General features: G+C 31.8%; 1 protein-coding gene across 1 annotated transcript in view; it reads right to left on the bottom strand.

Annotated features, from left to right (window-relative positions):
- The window catches only part of LOC106679188 (alkaline phosphatase), an 18,383-nt gene extending 2,036 nt beyond the window's left edge, over positions 1-16,347 (bottom strand). The window contains exons 1-8 of the mRNA XM_014418200.3: positions 16,259-16,347; positions 10,261-10,463; positions 6,543-6,735; positions 6,105-6,268; positions 5,393-5,612; positions 4,257-4,390; positions 2,579-2,789; positions 1,997-2,215 (exon numbers count right to left, since the gene is read on the bottom strand). Of these exons, the coding sequence (XP_014273686.1) occupies positions 1,997-2,215; positions 2,579-2,789; positions 4,257-4,390; positions 5,393-5,612; positions 6,105-6,268; positions 6,543-6,735; positions 10,261-10,463; positions 16,259-16,337 (1,423 nt within the window). The 5' untranslated portion in view covers positions 16,338-16,347. The remainder of the gene's footprint in view (positions 1-1,996; positions 2,216-2,578; positions 2,790-4,256; positions 4,391-5,392; positions 5,613-6,104; positions 6,269-6,542; positions 6,736-10,260; positions 10,464-16,258) is intronic.
- Positions 16,348-19,002: the final 2,655 nt, after the last annotated feature.

The raw sequence follows: 19,002 nt of genomic DNA, 5'->3' as shown, positions 1-19,002 counted from the left end.
ATTATTTTTATGTATTTATATTATCATATTTTTTTAAAGCTATTTAGTTATTAAAACAAACTCTTTATAATTCAGATTCAAGGATCTGACAGTTCCTTTGAGTTACGAACAAGTGTAGCTAAAAATACTTTTTATAATGTGGCTTATCATTTTAAATTATATAACTACAATCATTGAAAGATGTTGTTTTCTTTTTTCCCCGTTGTTATGATTTTGTTTCCCAAAATGAGTTTTTTCAGAGCTTATTGCAATCTGAATATAATGAAAAGGATGGCACCAAATATTTCCAGAAACTTTTTAAGTACGACTATTTTGTCGGTATTCTATAAAAAAGGTGAATCTAATTATTTTTATCAAAAAAGTCCAAGAATATTTTTTTATCTGGATGACAGGTTATATTATATTGTTTCAATTATTTTCAATGACTATTCTATTAAAATATAAAATATCTGAAAATACCCTATTCCCTAAATTTGTCCTTTTTACTAAGTAGCAACAATTCGTAATGTACACAAATAATAGTGGAGAAAAAACAAAAGTTACTTAGGAATAAGAATAAAAAGTATAAACTTTTAAAATATTTCAAATTTTAAGAACTCTTAAAAAATTGTTTATTTTGAATATTGTTTAAACAATTTTGTGTTATAATCTTTAATTATATAACCATAAGACAAAATTTCAAAAAAGAAATGGATATATTTAACAATAAGAAATAATAGTACTTGAAGATGGGGAAACCCGAAACGTTGTACAAGCAAATTTAGAATATTGTAATCTAAAGGAATTTTATTTGTCTCCTCAACTTCTAAATATAAAAAGAACGAACAGCTTCCTAGGAAATAAAATCCAGAACAAGAACTCTAATTACTTTTAAAAAAAATAAATAAAATTAGGCATATATTAATTCTAGATGTGCAATATGTAAAATGATTATTTATAAACTACATTTTATGTATTTAAACTACGAGCATATACTTATTCTATATACATATGTCATTTATACTTATAAGCAACATTTTATTAATGAATTATAAATAAACTAACTCACAAAATATTAAATTTTTAATTAAGTTTATGTGATATTTAGAAATGGGACTTTTAATTTAATAATATTTTAAATAGGTGTAAGTGAAGTTTTTAGCAAAAATTCCACAAGAAAAAAGAGTTGGAGGCATCATCATATAGTGAAAGAATGCACATGATTTGATGTTAGAGTTGGTCAAAAACAGCACAGGTTATATGGTACAAACCTCTAAAAAATATGTCTATTCGGCAAAAATTCCCAAAGTCTGGAATATATCTAGCAAGAAACCACTTATCAGTGGTGCTTCATGCGGCTGCCACTGGAAAATGAAAGAAAGAAGGGCCCCAATGTGTTGATGGATGATTTGGATTCAAAACATTTATGGTTGCCTCTGGGCAAAATTCCATTATTCGCTGAATTTAATATTTTTTATCCTTTAGTCTTTAACTAATAAAAGCTGTTAGTTATTAATTCAACCTGACAATGGCATCTATATGATATGCAACTACAACCTTATTATGCATTTGATTGGTGATTTTCTTATTAAATTTCAATAAATTCCCAAAACCACAATGCATTTTCCTTCTCCACAACCAGAGTAAATAATGTGGTATCACTCATTTAGTTCTGATAAAGTTCCTGGTGTTTACAATATTTTGAAAAAGAAATCAGGTAATAGTTGTATGCTTTGTATGATTCATCATTGGAATTCCTAGGCACCTTATATCCCAATTTTATGAGTTGCAATGACTTTATCCTTCCTAACATTGTAAGTTTTTCCTGGCATCCTTCTACCAAGTCATCCAATCCCACTATTCATCACACAGCTTCTTCAGAGCTCCTTAAATTCAAATCCCCTGTTTGTTCGCAATACTTATTCCTCGCCATCATAATTAAGAAATAAAATTGAGCATAGCACAATATTGAAAAAAAAAAATATTAATTCATTGTCAGATAGACAATATTTCTTACCTGTTGCATAAACGAATACATCACTTCCTCCATGACCATTGGCATTATGTAACACTGCACTCTGAGCCCCGAACTCATACGCTGTTGTATCCACCTTAGAAAGGTCCTGTCTCACTAGAGTGCCATTCTCCACTTTCATTTTGAAATTACTTTTTCCTGCGACAGCATAACTGAGAGTGGTGTAAGGTTTTTTGTCTACTTCCGAATTACCAGCGAAACCTAGAATTTCATTTGCATGATTTGATTAAAGTAAAAAAAACAAACAATAATTAGCTGACTGATGTAAGCATTTATAATAAACCCTCCATTAGTTAGAACCTTTTATAATTAAAATTTTATAAGTTAATTTTGCATTCAATTTTTGCTTTTGAGAGATTTTAGCTAAGTTGAATCAGAATTTATTTTGTTTTTGAAAACTTTTTTGTGTCAAGTTGGTCCACAAACATGCTTGGTGTTGTCAGTTATTTGAGAATCATGCATAGAACATTTATTAAAGTGTAATTTTATTTTCCTTTCTCAAAACTTCACCACATGATTTTTAAAGGAGTGTTGAGAAGGAACATGGACAGTTTCTTTGCTTACCCAAAATGTCATTTCCTCTATCAGGGTAACCACTGATAGTGAGAGTATGAGAGTGGTCACTTGTTACGATAACGAGTGTTTCATCTTTGATCCCCGCAGCCTCTAGCAGCCTCATCGTACTGTTGACGGCTATGCTTAGTTGAACTGTTTCGCTGAAGGCGATGCGAGCTTTACCAATGTGATGGCCTTGGTCAATAAGACCACTTTCTACCTGCAAAATTACAAATTATGTTAATTACACAAATTAATTTAACTTACAACACTTTTCAGTACATGAATGTTATCAACCACACTATAAAAAAAAAAAATTAAATTCGTATCGACAGCATTCAGTTCTAAAACATGTGAAAAAATGATAACTTTTAAGATGTGTTACCTTCAACCAGAAGTCACTTACCATAACTTAACACAAATATTGTTTTAAAAATAAAATATATGGAGTTGAGCTTTGGGGCTCCACTAAACCTTCGAATTCCTCTCGTATTCAATCCTTACAATCCAAAATCCTTCATAAAATCCTCAATGCTCCTTACTTTGTCACAAATAAAATCATACATAAAGACCTTAATGTTCCCAATGTAACCGATCTAGCCCGAACCAGATATCACTCCTTCCATTATAAACTTTCTAACCACTCAAACCCCCTAGTTTCTAATCTTGCATCCTCTTCCATTCCTGACAATCCTCCGAGACGCCTGAAAAGAAGATGGCCACGAGACCAGCTAATGTAAAATGTCATTAGAGTGCTACCAATGGGTAGTTTCTCTACACGCCTGTAACATTCCAATTTAACTTAGATCAGATTTACTAAATGTATTATACTGTACAGTTGTAAATAGCAATAAATAAATATAAAAAATAAATAAATAAAATTTCCTAAAAATTCTTCCAAAAATCTATTAAATCAATCCTAATGAATACACTAAACTTCAATCAAGAATAAATATTAGGTAACAAGTTTTATAATCAAGAGCCTTTGTTTGAGGAAGACCCCCTCACACACTTTGAACAACAATTCAAGATGCTGCTATCTAGTGGTTAACACTTGAAGCAGTAGTGTCTCTGTACCCAAGGCTTCTGAACAGGTTATAAAATAAAAGAGTGAACATAGCCTCCATCCTGATGCATCATTTTTTTGCTGAGATCAACCATTCAGGATGAGTGAATAATCTACTCCACACCCAAACAGAGGGACAGAGGCAGAATGATAGAGAGAACAGCATAATAGAAGAACCAATCTTTAAGTTTCATCAAAATCTCAACAGCTCACCAATCAACCACAAGTATAAACTACAATACCTTTCATTATTCCATGTAACCCCATTTAAATTAATAATCAAAATTAACTTCTAACCTTACTAATCCACATTTTATTCTCTTTGTATTCATTAAAATACAAAAATTGAGAATATGAGTTAAAGTAATATCTTATGCAATGTTTTTTGTGTTATAACCCGTTATAACACAAAAGTTATAACCTGATGGATATTCACTATTTTGAAGAACAGTTATTTCTCAAATGACTGATTCAAATAAGTTCTTTTTATTTTTTTGTCATCAAAATAAATATAAACTTTATTGACCATTGATATTTTTATTAATTAAATTACTTTATTTTTATTTTTATTATAGCAAACTAGTATCAACTTTTTAAAAAATATTTTAATAGTTTACTTACCATTAAAAAGAATCCATTTACATTGTTGTTCAGTACTTTGATGGCTTTTGTTGTCATCTCTTCTAATGTTGGTACTGATGTGTCGGAGTGATTGACTTTGTGGAAGTACGGGAAGTGGTCATTACAGAAAATACCTTAAAAAATAAAAAAAATTATATTTTGTATTTATTATTTTCTTTTCAATATTTTATTTAAGATATGAGGTAATCTTTTTTTCAAAATTTTACTCCTAAAACCCCAAAATGGTTCCTACAAAAATTAATAACACCGTAAAATTGTGCTTCCTTAAAAATTTTTATGGAGGCAACATGCACCTCTTATGTCTTTGGAAAAATAATACTAAAAAATTTGATCTATGAAAAAAATTAAATATATTTATAACTCCAAGGACCTGAGTTCAAATACGGCAGCTGGTAATTATTGTCAGTTTCACTGTGAGTCAGCCCTGTGGGTTCAGGAATCCTCCAGGGTCCACTCAGCCTCATGAAGTAAGTATCCTTAATTGGGTAAAAATCTGGTGGTTGAGCGTTATTCTGACTAAATCACCTCCTTACATAACCACCATATCATAAGTACTGCACCCCTGACCCTTTATGGGTTGTAGCGGTACAGGTTTTATTTATCTATTTATTTTTTTAAAATCTGTGTAATATATAATAGGAAGATGGTCCGTTTGGTGGCCAAAAAAGTAGCTCAAACAGTACAGATCCATTTATTATCCACTAACGTTTTACCCCACTATGCAGAGCTTCTTTAGGGCTAAAAACTAATAATACTTTAAACAGACTATGTATATAAGATGATATGAAATTTTTATACTTCTATCCAGTTTACAATATTCCAAGTTTTTTTATCTTGATTTTAGCCCTGACGAAGCTCTGTAAAATGGTATGAAATATTGATGGAAAGTTAATAGTTTTGTAATATTTGAGCCACTTTTTTAATCGCCAATCTTACCATCTTCTTCATAAATTTTATGATTTTATTATAAATAAATTTTTTATATGTGACCATACTTCCCAACCATTATCTAGATTTCGAAAATGGTTGACAATATTTTCATATATTTTATAAATTTTCATTTTATAGATTCATATATTGAAATATACAAATTACAAACGATAGATATTACCCACCTAGGACATAATCAGTCTTGCTGGTATCCAAATCTAATAGCTCTTTCCTATTTTTGGGTAGAGCGAACCTTGCTCCTTTATTTTCCATTCTTCGAGTCCATTCCGCAATGAGGTTGAGGCCATCTAGCCTTTTACAGGTTTGGGATCCCTCCGCTATGGGGTCGTTAGTGGATGAAGGAGGATCTGTGACAAGTTGTTGCCTTCCACCACCCATCAGCACCTGAAATTTATGATTATTGAATACTATGAATTTCATTTTTACAAAATCTCACAGTCTAATTATGGACAAAACTCTGAATTTTAATTTTTAAATTATAGTTATATTAAGAAATAATTTTAGAAATTATAATTGTATAAAAATAATGAACAATATTGTTATGTTTATTAACAAATGCAGATGTAAAATTGTAAATAAGATGGCATCTGCAAAATCTGTCGCAGCCTTTCTGGTTGTAGGAAATAATAGTCAAACTATTACTATTTCGCCTACTAAAAATTGGTTATGGGTATTTTCTTAAAAATTTTTATAATATTTTTTTGATAAAATAAAAAAATGTGTAAATCCGATTTTACATCCACTCCCACTATTCCTTTTATTATTATGATTTAAAAAGAAATGTCATTAAGAATAAATAAATTAATATTATTTTCTATACTTTTTATTATTTTGATTTAAAAAGAAGATATCGTTAAGAATAGTTTTGATACATACATTAAAATTCTTTCCGGGCTCATCTTCTATCAGCTGTCTTGCAATATCTTTGCATTTTTCAGCTGTGTAGGGCATTTTAGTATCACACTCCCAGTCCCTATGCGAGGAGTGTGCATACATTGCAGCTGGAGTGGCATGGGTAATACGAGCTGTTGTAACGATACCTGTAATAAAATATTATTTTTCCTTTTTATTTTTATTAGAGTTGATTACATTTTTATTTAATGCAAAAATAACCTTAATTACTACTTAATTTTAAACCACTCTTTCCTATTCAATGTTCTGAATATATTTGGTCTCTTTATAAAAATTTTGTATTATATTTATTGTTTAAAATTTATAACTTATAATCTTATCAATGTAAATATTAATCTTACAAATTATTTATTTTATTAAATCTTACTAATTAATATATCAAATAAGAGTAATTATATATACCAGTCGCTTTCCCTGCATCTTGAGCTAGTTTTGCAATAGTAACAACATGGTTCTCTTTGGCAGCGCTACTATCACAGTCAGCTTTTTTCACTGTCGAGTGTACACCTAGTGTACCAATGTTTGTTTTGACCCCAGCAAACATTGCAGTCCCTGAACAACCTGAGTCAGGAACTTGCTTGTCATGAGAATAAGTCTGAAACATATTGATTTTCTTATTTAAGTAATGAATCTTATATTATTTGATAATTATTTTTTAAAATGAAAAATTTGTACTCTACAAACTTTAGAGGGTTAGAGGATCAGTACATTATGAGGAAGTACTTTTTTTTTTTTTTAGTGGCGTAAAACATAGCTGGTTATCAACGCCATTAATTTCTTATTTATTTTTGCTTACATTTGTTTTATTATTGTTATTTATATATCTACATATATCCTTATTTTTTTTTCATCCATTTGATGTTATATTTGTGACAGCAAACCAAATTTAAGAAACCAAAACACCAGTTCCACGGTTTTATTATGATCTTTTAGGGTTTTTGAAATATTTGGGCTCAATCCCAAGCTATTGAGGTAGGACATGAAACACGGACATTCCTTGAAGATAGTTAGGAAGTACTTGAACGACAGTTAAACAAGGAGGCGATTGTTCATAATCACGCTCTTCCACCAGATTTTTCCCCAATTAAGGTTGCCAACTTAGTGAGGCTGGGGGTACACCAAAGGGCTCCCCAAACGCCTCTCAGGATTGACTCATGGCTACAGTAACAGTAAATAATTGTTTAAATAAAATAAATTGTATCCAAATTAAGACTTTTAAAGAAATAATAAAGACTATTTTGAGACTTAACTTGGATACTATTTATTCAATTTAAATAATAGTCACCAGTCTCAATAATGTGAAAAGATGATTATTATTATAAAGTATAAATAATTATCTACCACAGCCAGATTCAAACCCGGGTCCTTGCCCACTGAACCACCTCAATTCTCAACAAATAATTATAAGTATAATTAATAATCTCTTTCATGTAAATAAATAAAATTTATATTAATATTTTTCTTTGTAATTCTTTTTTTATCAAATTTTATACATTTTTTATCATGCATAGAAGAGGATAATCCTAAAAGTAAGATTTTCCATTTTTAAAAATACAAAATTCCATTTATTTTCTTTAATATTTGCCTCATTTCAAAAGTTGAACATTTCATTATTTGTATACGTAATTGCCACTTCAATCAGTGTGTTTTTGAAGACACTGTGACATCTTTTGTATCCAGATGTCATACTTGTTTTCCCCTCTCCCAATTTCCTTGAGAATGTGTTAAACTTTATTTTTTTACCTTTGCTTTACTTTTGGGATTACATAATAATAATAATAATAAGCTCTTATTGTAAGGACAGAACAAGCGCTAGACACAAAGTTCAAGCGGAAGGAATCAAGTGGGAGAGCCTACTGGATAAGGATAATCGATTCCCTGGCAATCTTAGAAGAGCTGAGAGAGTGGCCTGTTTTCGGCTGGTAACAAGACATGATTTGCTCCAAAAACACCTCCATCAAATTGGCATCGTAGATTCCCCGAAATGTCCTCTATGCAACAAGACATGGATGGAGACCATCTTTTAACATGTATTGGTCTAGAAGATGTTGAGCGGGATGCGGTCCAACTAAGAGAAAGTCAAATTGTATTGGGCTGCGAGAGGGAAAATGGCATAATAGCCCACTTCCTGTGGTGTAGGGGGAAAAAGAAAACTTTTGGGATTACTTTCGCATATGGGTGGTAATAGATCCATAGGTCTGACAATCTAAGATCAAGCCCACATAATGTTTATAACTATCAATCCATTTATTTAATTGTGTGTTATGAAAACTAAGAGATACAAGTGAAAAGATTAAAAGACATATCAGCCAGGTTGCAGAGTCGATGATAGCTTGTTGGTGGGACTAGATAATCATAGGTACAAGGATTCTATCATAAGATTGAGGAATGGATGCGCAAAGTTAACGGAACATTCTTCAAGTTGTAAAACATTTTGAAGAACAAGAGCATTTCTAAGGATATGAAACTACAACTGTTTTAAACAAATGTCAGTAACCGATAAATATCTATATGCATCTAAAATTTGAAGATCACCAAAACAAGTATGGAAACATTTCAAGTATTTGTTCTTAGTTGCTTGAGAAGAATACTTCACATCCAATGGCCTGTAACACATTTCGAATAAAGAACTGAGGCTGTGGATTAACCTTAAACCAATCTTGGAGCTGATCAGGAAAAGAAAGTGGAAGGATCACACTCTAAGAAAGCCTGATAATGTCATAGAGAAAGATCAACTTGATTGGAATCCACAAGGTGCTCGGAAGTAAAAGGGACCAAGGAACACGTGGAAAAGGGATATGAACCATCCAGGACAACTGTGGAGAGAGGTGAAAAACTTGGAATCTAACAGAGATCAGTGGCGAAAATTCGTGACGGTTCTTTGCTCCAATGGCAGCTAAAAAATTACTACTAAAGAACACAATAGAGCAGGTAATTAAATATTTACGAAAAAAGGTAAACGGGCTTTATTATATAAAGTATTATTAATTAATTAATAATAACAAAAATTATCCAAATATTCTCAAATTTCTTTATTAAAACATATTACATGTCCTACGTTTCGGCCGATCCGGCCATCATCAAGGACTATCTTAATTTTAGTATCACAGCCTCACATTGAAATTAGCGAGCTATTATTTATTACTCACATTGATTTATTGAAATTCAACACAGTAATTATTTATTAAAAATTTCTATCAATTTCCTTTACAATTTTTGCATTTTACTATCAATAACTCATCATCATACTATTGTATAACCTACCTCAACAACCTGGTTATACCAGTGGAGGTCAGTTATAATACAATAAATGCTATAGCGACAAAAAGGTTTAACTGTTGTTGCGACCAACATATGGTCCACAAATCGATAATTGAAACATATGATTTTTATAACGTCAAAAACAAAACAACTTCTCTCTATTGTTTTTTAAACTAAAAAAATAGGCAGACAACTTCTTAACGTCTCACTGCATACACATATCTTCTCCATTTTCTCCTCACTACGCACTCGTAGTTGCCAGCATTCTGGCCATCTTCGCAAGCTAAATCATCTTAGCCACGGCGGGTGGACTTCTTCGACTCATCCTCCAAGATGACAAGGCGGGCGAACGTACGTTCCTTTAGTCGATCTACTTCCACGAGAATATCCACTCAGGACTACCACAACCGGGGCCCCACCAATCATCGGTGAAATAAGACTCTTTTTTCTCTTTTGTTCAATTAATTTAATTTTATAATAGTGTTAAGCTTTTTTTTTTTTTTTTCTAGTTTGTATATTTTGTGTTCCTTCTTATTATGTTTACTTATTTAAAAATACAAAAATAACAAAATTCGACTATTCTTTTATTTTCACGGTTGGGCTAGTAAAGCTTCCTTTTGAACCCCTACCCGCCTTAACAACTGTGTTAAAGTGACTTGGGCATAACAGCCTGCAAATTTTAATAAATCAGTTTGAGGATATGATGCTAAAATTAAGATTGGCCCTGATGATGGCCGGATCAGCCGAAACGTTGGACATGTAATATATTATAATGAGAAGGTACCAAGAGAAATTGCCAGTCTCGAGAAAGATAGTAAACATATATATTATTAATTAATTAAAAAATATGTAATAATACCTTCAAGGCACCAACATGGTCGAACCTCTCCCAGGACAGGTATCCTTGCTCGCGTTCCTTGTAGATCCTGGCCGCTGTCACGGTGTTAGGTCCCATACCATCGCCGATGAAGAGGATCACATTTTTAGCGACCCTTTTGTTTTGTTTTATGCCCAAGCTTTCTCTTAGATCTTCCGCAGAAACTTTCTTCCAATAGCTCTCATCTAAAATTATCGACACAAAATTAGGAATGAATACAACTTGGTAGGAAGCAATTAATTTATTTTTAATCAAAGTAATAATTATACTACAATTATAATCATATTTATATCTCATAAATTAAAGAACATTAAAATGGATACACTTACATAAGAAAATTTGATAAAGTGATATGGTCAGGTGATGAGGTTGGCTGTGTGTAATTAATTAATAACCTGGATGATTAATTAGTTAGCTGGATAGGAAATGGGTTTACTGAAGTAAATGAGTCAAACGGGATCTAGCTACAAATATTCTGAGGATGGAAACTTCGCTCCTTAGAGTACAAGCCTATCGGGAGAGCAGGGGATGGAAAGTCCTACGGGAATTAGTCTAGGACCTTGCAAAAGGAAGAGAAGGTTAACAGATAGAGAAGATGTCCATCAACATTTAGCATCAATTAAGAACTCATCAAATATAAAAAATGGTACTATTTTTAAAATCCGGAGGTGAGGGGCCTCCTCGTGTTGTATCGCATAGAATATAGAAAAAATAAAAACATTAATTAATAAAGACAGTAGATAATGGTAAAATAATAAGAAAACAGTCAGAAGTCAAAAAGAAGTGTGGGGGAGAGGGAGGGGGTGCATCAGAAGATGGAGTTATAAGGTGATGTTTATAGGGTTTTTGGAACCTTTCCTGCCCTGCCACCTCGCAGGAAGGGGGGATGGAGTGATATACTGGAGTACAGGACTGAAGGTAGCAGGAGGACTGTCAAAGAATTTAATGTGTCTCCGTGTTATGTGTTGTACAGTTTCTAGCTGTAGTTCGTTATGAATGTATTTCCCAAGAGGTACCGAAGAAGTGGTACTCTAGAGTAATCAATCTGCTAAGAATTTAAAGACCGGTGAGGGGCGCGGCCTGTAAGAAATTACTTTACTGTTTACTCTTTTGTTTGCTTTTATTTATTAAAATAATATACTTTCAATTACGATAATATTTACATGGTTTTTACTATTTACAATTCAATTAATTAATCAATATTATACACAATTTTAACTAACATTGGTAGTGCACTCTGTTGGAGAGCGATGGAGGTGAAAGTTCTTCTGATCAAAGATAGAATCAATACAGTCGTAAACAACTTGGTCTGGTTATATATGGACTTAACTAAACCAATTATTAGAGCACAAGCAGCAATCGAAGTAGGTTGTTTACGATGTTGTATGGAACGTCTACTGGAAAATCTACTGAAAGATTAGGAGTTAGTTAAATTATTAGAGAAATCTATATCTCAGGAACCATTTTTCGTGCAAATGTCTGTTAGCACTTTTTTTTTTTTTTTTAATTATTTATTTATTATAATTTACAACTGTACAAAATAATACAATAAGTAAATATGTAGTATGTTTCATATACACTTGAAAATCTTGGGAAGGAACCACCCATTGGTGGTACTTCAAACATTAATTTAAACTAGAAGGTCTCGTGGCCATCTTCTTTTCAGACGCCTCGGAGGATTATCAGGGATTGTTAAGGATGAAAGATTAAGAATTAATGGGTTAGGATGGTTAAGGAGTTTGGAATAAAAAGACGCATATCTGTTTTGGGTCAAATCTGCAACGAATGGGATGTTAAGGTCTTTATGAATGAGTTTATTTGTGACGTAATAAGGAGCATCAAGGATTTTACGTAGGATTTTGGATTGTAACGATTGGATGCGGGAAGAATTTGATGGTTTGGTGGAGCCCCAGAGCTCAATTCCATATGTCCAAATTGGTCTGATTATTGTAGTGTATACTAATTTTTTGTAGTGAATGGGAAGATTAGAGCGTTTGTCAAGTAAGTGTTGTAGCAATCGGAATCTACGAGCAGTTTCTTGTCATTTCAGTCTTGTGTGTGGATTCCAAGTAAGTCCCTTGTCAAGATGGAGTCCTAAGTATCGAATCTGTTCAACAGGCGTTACTGTTAGCACTAAAATTAAAACTAGTTTAATGAACTATAAAGTAGTTTATGATATTTATCTTTGTAGGAATAATAGATTACATGAAATTTGCAAAAATAAATTGATTTATAGTTGTTCGGACAAATGTTCATTTGCCAAATTTATATGCAAATGTGAATGTCATAAAAACTACTACCCTTACGAAGATAAGTGTCACAAACTACTTTATAGTAAGTTAAATTTCTTTTATTTTGAGTGTTGGCAGACATATGTGCGTCTTATGGATCTAGAGATATATTTTTTCAAAAATCCAACATTTTATACGAACAACTAGAAACTAACATTTTGTTAGTTTATTTTGTCAAGTATCATAAATATCAGTAAAGTATAACAAACTACTCCTACAAAGATAAACATAATTAATTTTTTGTAGTAAATTTAACTAGCTTTAATTTGAGCGCTTTATTGATGAAATTTTTTATAAATCAAACTTATTGTCCGAACAACTATAAATCAATTTATTTTAGCAAATATTATGAAAACTACTATTCCTCAGGAAGGTAAAGGACAGGTTTTTATAGTCCATTAAACTAACTTTAATTTGAGTGCTAATATACATATGTACGTCACATAGTTCCTGAGATATAGATTTCTCAAAATAAATTAACTAACTACTAGTATTTCAGTTCATTTTTTAAAAAATTTTGCTTTTTTAAAAAGCTATATCTCGAGAACTATTAGACATAAATAGCTCTTTTAGGGCTAATATTTCAGCAAATTTACTCTTCTTTAAATAATGTTCACTTAGATTTTGTAGTGTTATTGTTAGTTTTTAAGATATAGAGCTCCGAATGAAAAATTAATCTTTTTTTAAGGTTATGAAACAGCCGCCATTTTTTATTCCCCTTACCTATACTTGGCAGACTCATCAATTTTGGCTATTAATTCTACATAGTTTTCATTAAAGTAATCAGAATTTTGGGTGAGATTACTGCATTTTTTCTCCTCTTGGGCTCTTGTACTATGCCCATGTATATGAGAACAGTCTAGCTCAAAAGCAGAAAGTTGAACGGAGCTGAAGTTTCATATTTAGAATAGGCATAAACCTGTGATGTTCAAATTGTTCCTGATAAAGCAGAAGTGGCACTTTAAATAATCGATTTTACACATTTTTTTTTTTCAAAAAGCCTTTACTATTTTGACTCGATATATAAATGTATAATCGAGTGGCATTTAATACCAATCAGGCATCATTCTTATTGAAGTCGTTTGAAAGAGCTTAAATGATGAATTTTCGAAAATTATTTTGTTTCCAAAGTTAAAAAAAGTAGTCATCAGGCTAATCTAACAGAAGTGTGCGCAGGCGCACACTCAGCCAAATACATGTTAAAACTTATTTTTTATTTATACCTTCTCCATAACTCTTCATTATCTTCTACTTTCTTCATTAAACATTATATTTTATAAAATATATCCCTTTCCAACGCTATATTACTACTCTTATTTCTGAAAGTGCATTTTCAAACAATAACAAATATTATCTCCTTTATTTTCTTAAGTTAATTGTAAAATCTTGTAAGTGTAATATATCACATTCATTAGTTATCTTCAGTCTGAAGACAGGTGTAAATTTATAAATGAAGTTAGTAAATAAATTTAATTAATCTAGCCCACGTGTATTTACTCACTTGATATTTTGATAACTTACAATATAAATAAACCACTTTGGTATTGCTATGTATTGAAAATACTAGATTATGAAGAAAATTAGGACAATTGCATAAATATTCTTTAAATACAGAAAAGAAAATTTAAACAGTGTTGTAAATTTTAAAACTGATTCCGAAGACCTCAATAATTTCTTTTCCGAAACGGTATCTATTATAAATAATTAATTATGGGTTTTTGTTAGCATTTCTTATTCGCCGACATAGTATTCAACAAATCAATGAAACGTTTTAGAAATCCTAATTTAAATTTTGAATATTATTTATGGAAAACATTTTTTATTTATTTATCTTTTTAGTGACTGACATTTTAAGATTTCAACCACTCCTAACACTATCCTTACCACGTATGCTGATGACACATGTGTGCTCACAGTTAGTAATAACCCTTTGATTGCATCCCAAACTTTCCAGTTCCATATCACAACCCTCGAAGAATGGTGTCGAAACTGGAGGATAAAAATAAATCCTATCAAATCAAATTTACTCTTCGTTGTAAACCTGCCGACTGCCCTACAGTATACTTTAATAATGTGGCTCTTACCCCTGTAGAACAGATTCGTTATCTTGGACTACGGGTCGCCCGTAGCTCAGTGGTTAAGACACAGTCTTACCAATTTGATATGTCTATTGGCGGTGCCGGTTCGGATCCGGCCTGGGACGTTGACTTTTTTTTCATTGAGTGGCGGTCCCACAAAATGAAGAACAATGACCCCCAACCATGGGGGGTTAGGCAGTGTAGGACTTCAACGGGAGTCTTGGCCAAAAAAAAAAAAAAAAAACAGAAATCTTGAACTACATCTTGACAAACGACTAACCTGGAATCTTCACACAAAACTGAAAAGACAGGAAACTGCACGTCGATTTCAATCACTACAGCACTTACTAGACAAACGATACAAACTTCCAATCCATTACAAAAGACTGATCTACATGACAGTTTTAAGGCCTATCTGGGCTCCGTTTCATAATAAAGTACAAACTAACTACTAACTAGTCTTTTAGTTTGTACTTGGTACAATTTGGTTGACTTGTAAAATGCTGATCATTAATTCGTTTACTTTTTAACTCCTATAATATCACTAATAGTTGTTTCTATTAAGTAACTGAAAGTATCAGTGATTGTTCACTGACCTTTTCATACTTGTATTTATGAACTAATACTATCAGGTTTCATTGTAAAACAAGGTCCTGGACATACGGAGTTAAGCTTTGGGGCTCCACTAAACCTTCGAATTCCTCTCTAATCCAATCCTTACAATCCAAAATTCTTTGTGAAATTCTCAAAGCTCCTTACTTTATCACAACTTAAACCATATATAAAGACCTGAGTGTTCTATATATAAACGATCTAGCTCGAATCAGACATCATTCCTTCCATTATAAACTCCCTAACCACCCATACCCACTAGTTTCTAACCTTGCTTCCTCTTCCATTCCTGATAATCCTCCGAGGTGCCTGAAAAGAAGATGGCCACGAGACCTACTAATTAAAAACGTCATTAGAGTGCTAATAATCGGTAGTTTCTCTGCAAGCCTGTGTAATTCCATTAAAAAAGTGACCCTATTTTTCGAATACGTCCAACTTTTTTTCAGATGTGCCAATATACAGCTTCCTGTACGGTCAGTCAAAATGTCAGTAAAATGTGGAGCGTTCATATTGATCGTGTTGGGACAATACTGATGGATTACTGAGAAAAATTGGAAATCCGATCATTCAAATTTGAAGTCGTGCCGATGTTTCGGCTAGAGTTTCTAGCCTTCATCAGGGCTGCTCGAAGCAAATTTGGCTGTCAAATTTCAAATAAATAAATCCAGGTCATTTATTTAATAATTTGTGGACTGAAATAAATATTGTCCGTGATAGATTGTCCTTGAGGATGGCCTCATAAAGGAATGAAAATGTTTTGAGATTAAAATGGATAAAATTTTATTTATTTAAACAATATTAACCAGTTTCAAGAAATTGTTAAGATTATAAATAAAATAATAAGGTATTTAGGCTAACATAAATAAAACAATAATATCAAATTTTCATCCACAGTCAACTATCTCTCATCATTACAATATATTTTTAATGAATGTAATACCCGATAAAATTATTCACTTCCTGAATTTTTACTATAAATAATAAATGATGTATGCTCACCCAAATCCTGAAAGGCTAGAAGACCAGGACTGAAGAGAAGAAGTAGAAGAATGGACATCCTTGGGCACTCGTAGTTCATTTCTAAATCGACTACTGATTTCGATTTTATTTCCCTTATATAGATATCGATAAATTAACCACTCCAGCGAAGTGTACTTAAGATATGTATTTGAAAAAAAATTGAAACACTTGATAGGATTGCAACACTTGAAAATAATATAATTTTAATTGCACAATGTATTATTTTATATTTTTGTAAAGGCGTTTTCCACAGCAGATTTCCTCGTATTTTCCACCCGGTCTATTTAACCATTTTCGAAATGGCTAATACCAACAAATTAAATTAATATTTATTTTTTTCCAAGGTAGAAAAGAATTGCAATGTTTGGACCAGCGGGGTGCCACGACCCTGGTACTGATACTGGTAATAGTGAAGGGAACAAGTCCGGGAAGTGTGCCTATTGGTCCTTTTTTCCATCCCTAAGGCAGACCAATGGAATGGAGAAACCGCTCGTAGATTCCGATTGCTACAACACCTACTTCACAAACGCTCTAAACTTCCCATTCACTACAAACAATTATTATACACTACGATAATCAGACCAATTTGGACATGTGGAATTGAGTTCTGGCGCTCTACCAAACCATAAAATTCCCCCCGCATCCAATCCTTACAATCCAAAATCCTATGTAAAATCCTTGATGCTCCTTATTAGGTTACAAATAAACTAATCCACAAAGACTTTAACATCCCATTCGTTTTGGCCCAAAACAGATATGCATATTTTCATTCTAAACTCCTTACCCATTCTAATCCATTAATTCTTAATCTCTCATCCTTAACAATCCCTGATAATCCTTCGAGGCGTCTGAAAAGAAGATGGCCACGGGACCTTATAATTAAAATAATGCTTGAAGTACCACCAATAGGTACTATAATGTATAAATAACAATAAATTAGGTAGATATTAGTTGATACTAATAGAAGATAAAATATAATATTGTAGAGGTAAGAATTATACAAAACAAACGATAAATAAAATAATATCAATTAAAGAAACAGACGGTTGTCTTTTATTATAATAATATATTTTATCTTTTCTTAGAGGAAAATGCTTTATTTGGACATGCTGGCCAAATACATTGGGGTGCTATGACACAGCGTACCCTTCAATCCATAATTGGACATATGTACACTACAATACATTAACATTTTTCATTTTTCAAACAATAATCACCAATAAACTTCTTTTTTTTTTTTTAATATTTATTTATTGCTATTTACAACTGTACATTACAATACATTTAGTAAATCTGATCTATGTTAAATTGGAGTTTTACAGGCGTGTAGAGAAACCCATTGGTAGCACTCTAATGACATTTTACATTAGCTGGTCTCGTGGCCTACTTCTTTTCAGACGCCTCGGAGGATTGTCAGGAATGGAAGAGGATGCAAGATTAGAAACTAAGGGGTTTGAGTGGTTAGAGAGTTTATAATGGAAGGAGTGATATCTGGTTCGGGCATCAATAAACTTCAAATACTTTTTTTTTCTGAACAAAAAAAATTTTTTTTCTTTCCTATATACATATATTTGTTTTCCTCCTCGCACTAAGTCAAATAGCAATTTACCAATTCGTCAAATATATTATTTTACTTGTTTCACTTCTTCTTACCTCTCCTCTCCAGTGATCCGCAACAACAGTTTGATCAATTAAGCAAATTTACAAAAATCATCAATAGATATCAACGCATAAATAAAGCAGAAACAAAACAATCACAGCAGTAGAACAGTTAGCTAAAAAAAAACCAATTAAATAAATTTAAAAAACTAACACATAAACTAAAAATACATATAAATGAATAAATAAATTAGAACACACAAATAAATAGGTATTTAACTATTATATACCTAATTTGTTTTTATTTATATTTTGAAGTTTTTATTATTTTTATTTTTATGTCTCTCTAAATCAAGATTATCACGTTTCTTTATCAGCTCTAATGAAGGCCTGAAGTTCAGGTCGAAACGTTGGCACAAATAAATAAGTTTTGTTCATTTGTGTATTTTAGTAGACCTCACCTCTCGATCATATCCTTATAAAAAAAAAAAAAATTAAGAGGTATGATCATATTGATATAGACATAGAGACTACGTGAGTGTATGTGATATTTTTTTATACAAGATATCCCTGAGGCTGGAGGAGTACTCCGAAACGTCACTGAATTTTGTCGGATTGTGAACAATCACGAAATATTTGTATTGTGATATTACGATATTTTGTACAAAATATTCGTATTACCACATACACCATACACGCTAATAAATCTGAACCCTTTGCACTCGGTTGTGTCCTCTGAGGAATGAAATGAAAATTTACTAGCTTTTAAAAAAAACAAATGTTTTCCCGTAGTTTTAGATTAATGTGGCATAAAAAAACAGATCAAAATATCATAAAAATGTCAAGATGCATGATAAATAAATCAACCGGTTATTCGTCGAAAAAGAAGGTACGAAGTGCATTTACGGCGGACTATACTCTTCTCTAATCAGTGAAGCAAAGGTACACGAGTATAGTTCGATGATAGAGGGAATCTTGATAAGATAATAACAAAAATTAGAAAACTGAGAAAAGAAATTTACAAGGATTGTACATCGTATTGAAGGTGTGAATAATACTTTAATGATCTCTGCAGTAATTAGACAGAGTTGTGATTTCATAATTTACCATTAGTAATTTCCAAA

Source organism: Halyomorpha halys, unplaced genomic scaffold (genome assembly GCF_000696795.3).
Source record: "Halyomorpha halys isolate HHAL.00 unplaced genomic scaffold, Hhal_1.1 Scaffold183.1, whole genome shotgun sequence".
Classification (NCBI taxonomy): domain Eukaryota; kingdom Metazoa; phylum Arthropoda; class Insecta; order Hemiptera; family Pentatomidae; genus Halyomorpha; species Halyomorpha halys.
The sequence above is the reverse complement of the archived record's forward strand: the minus strand, read 5'-3'. Positions and strand labels throughout refer to the sequence as shown.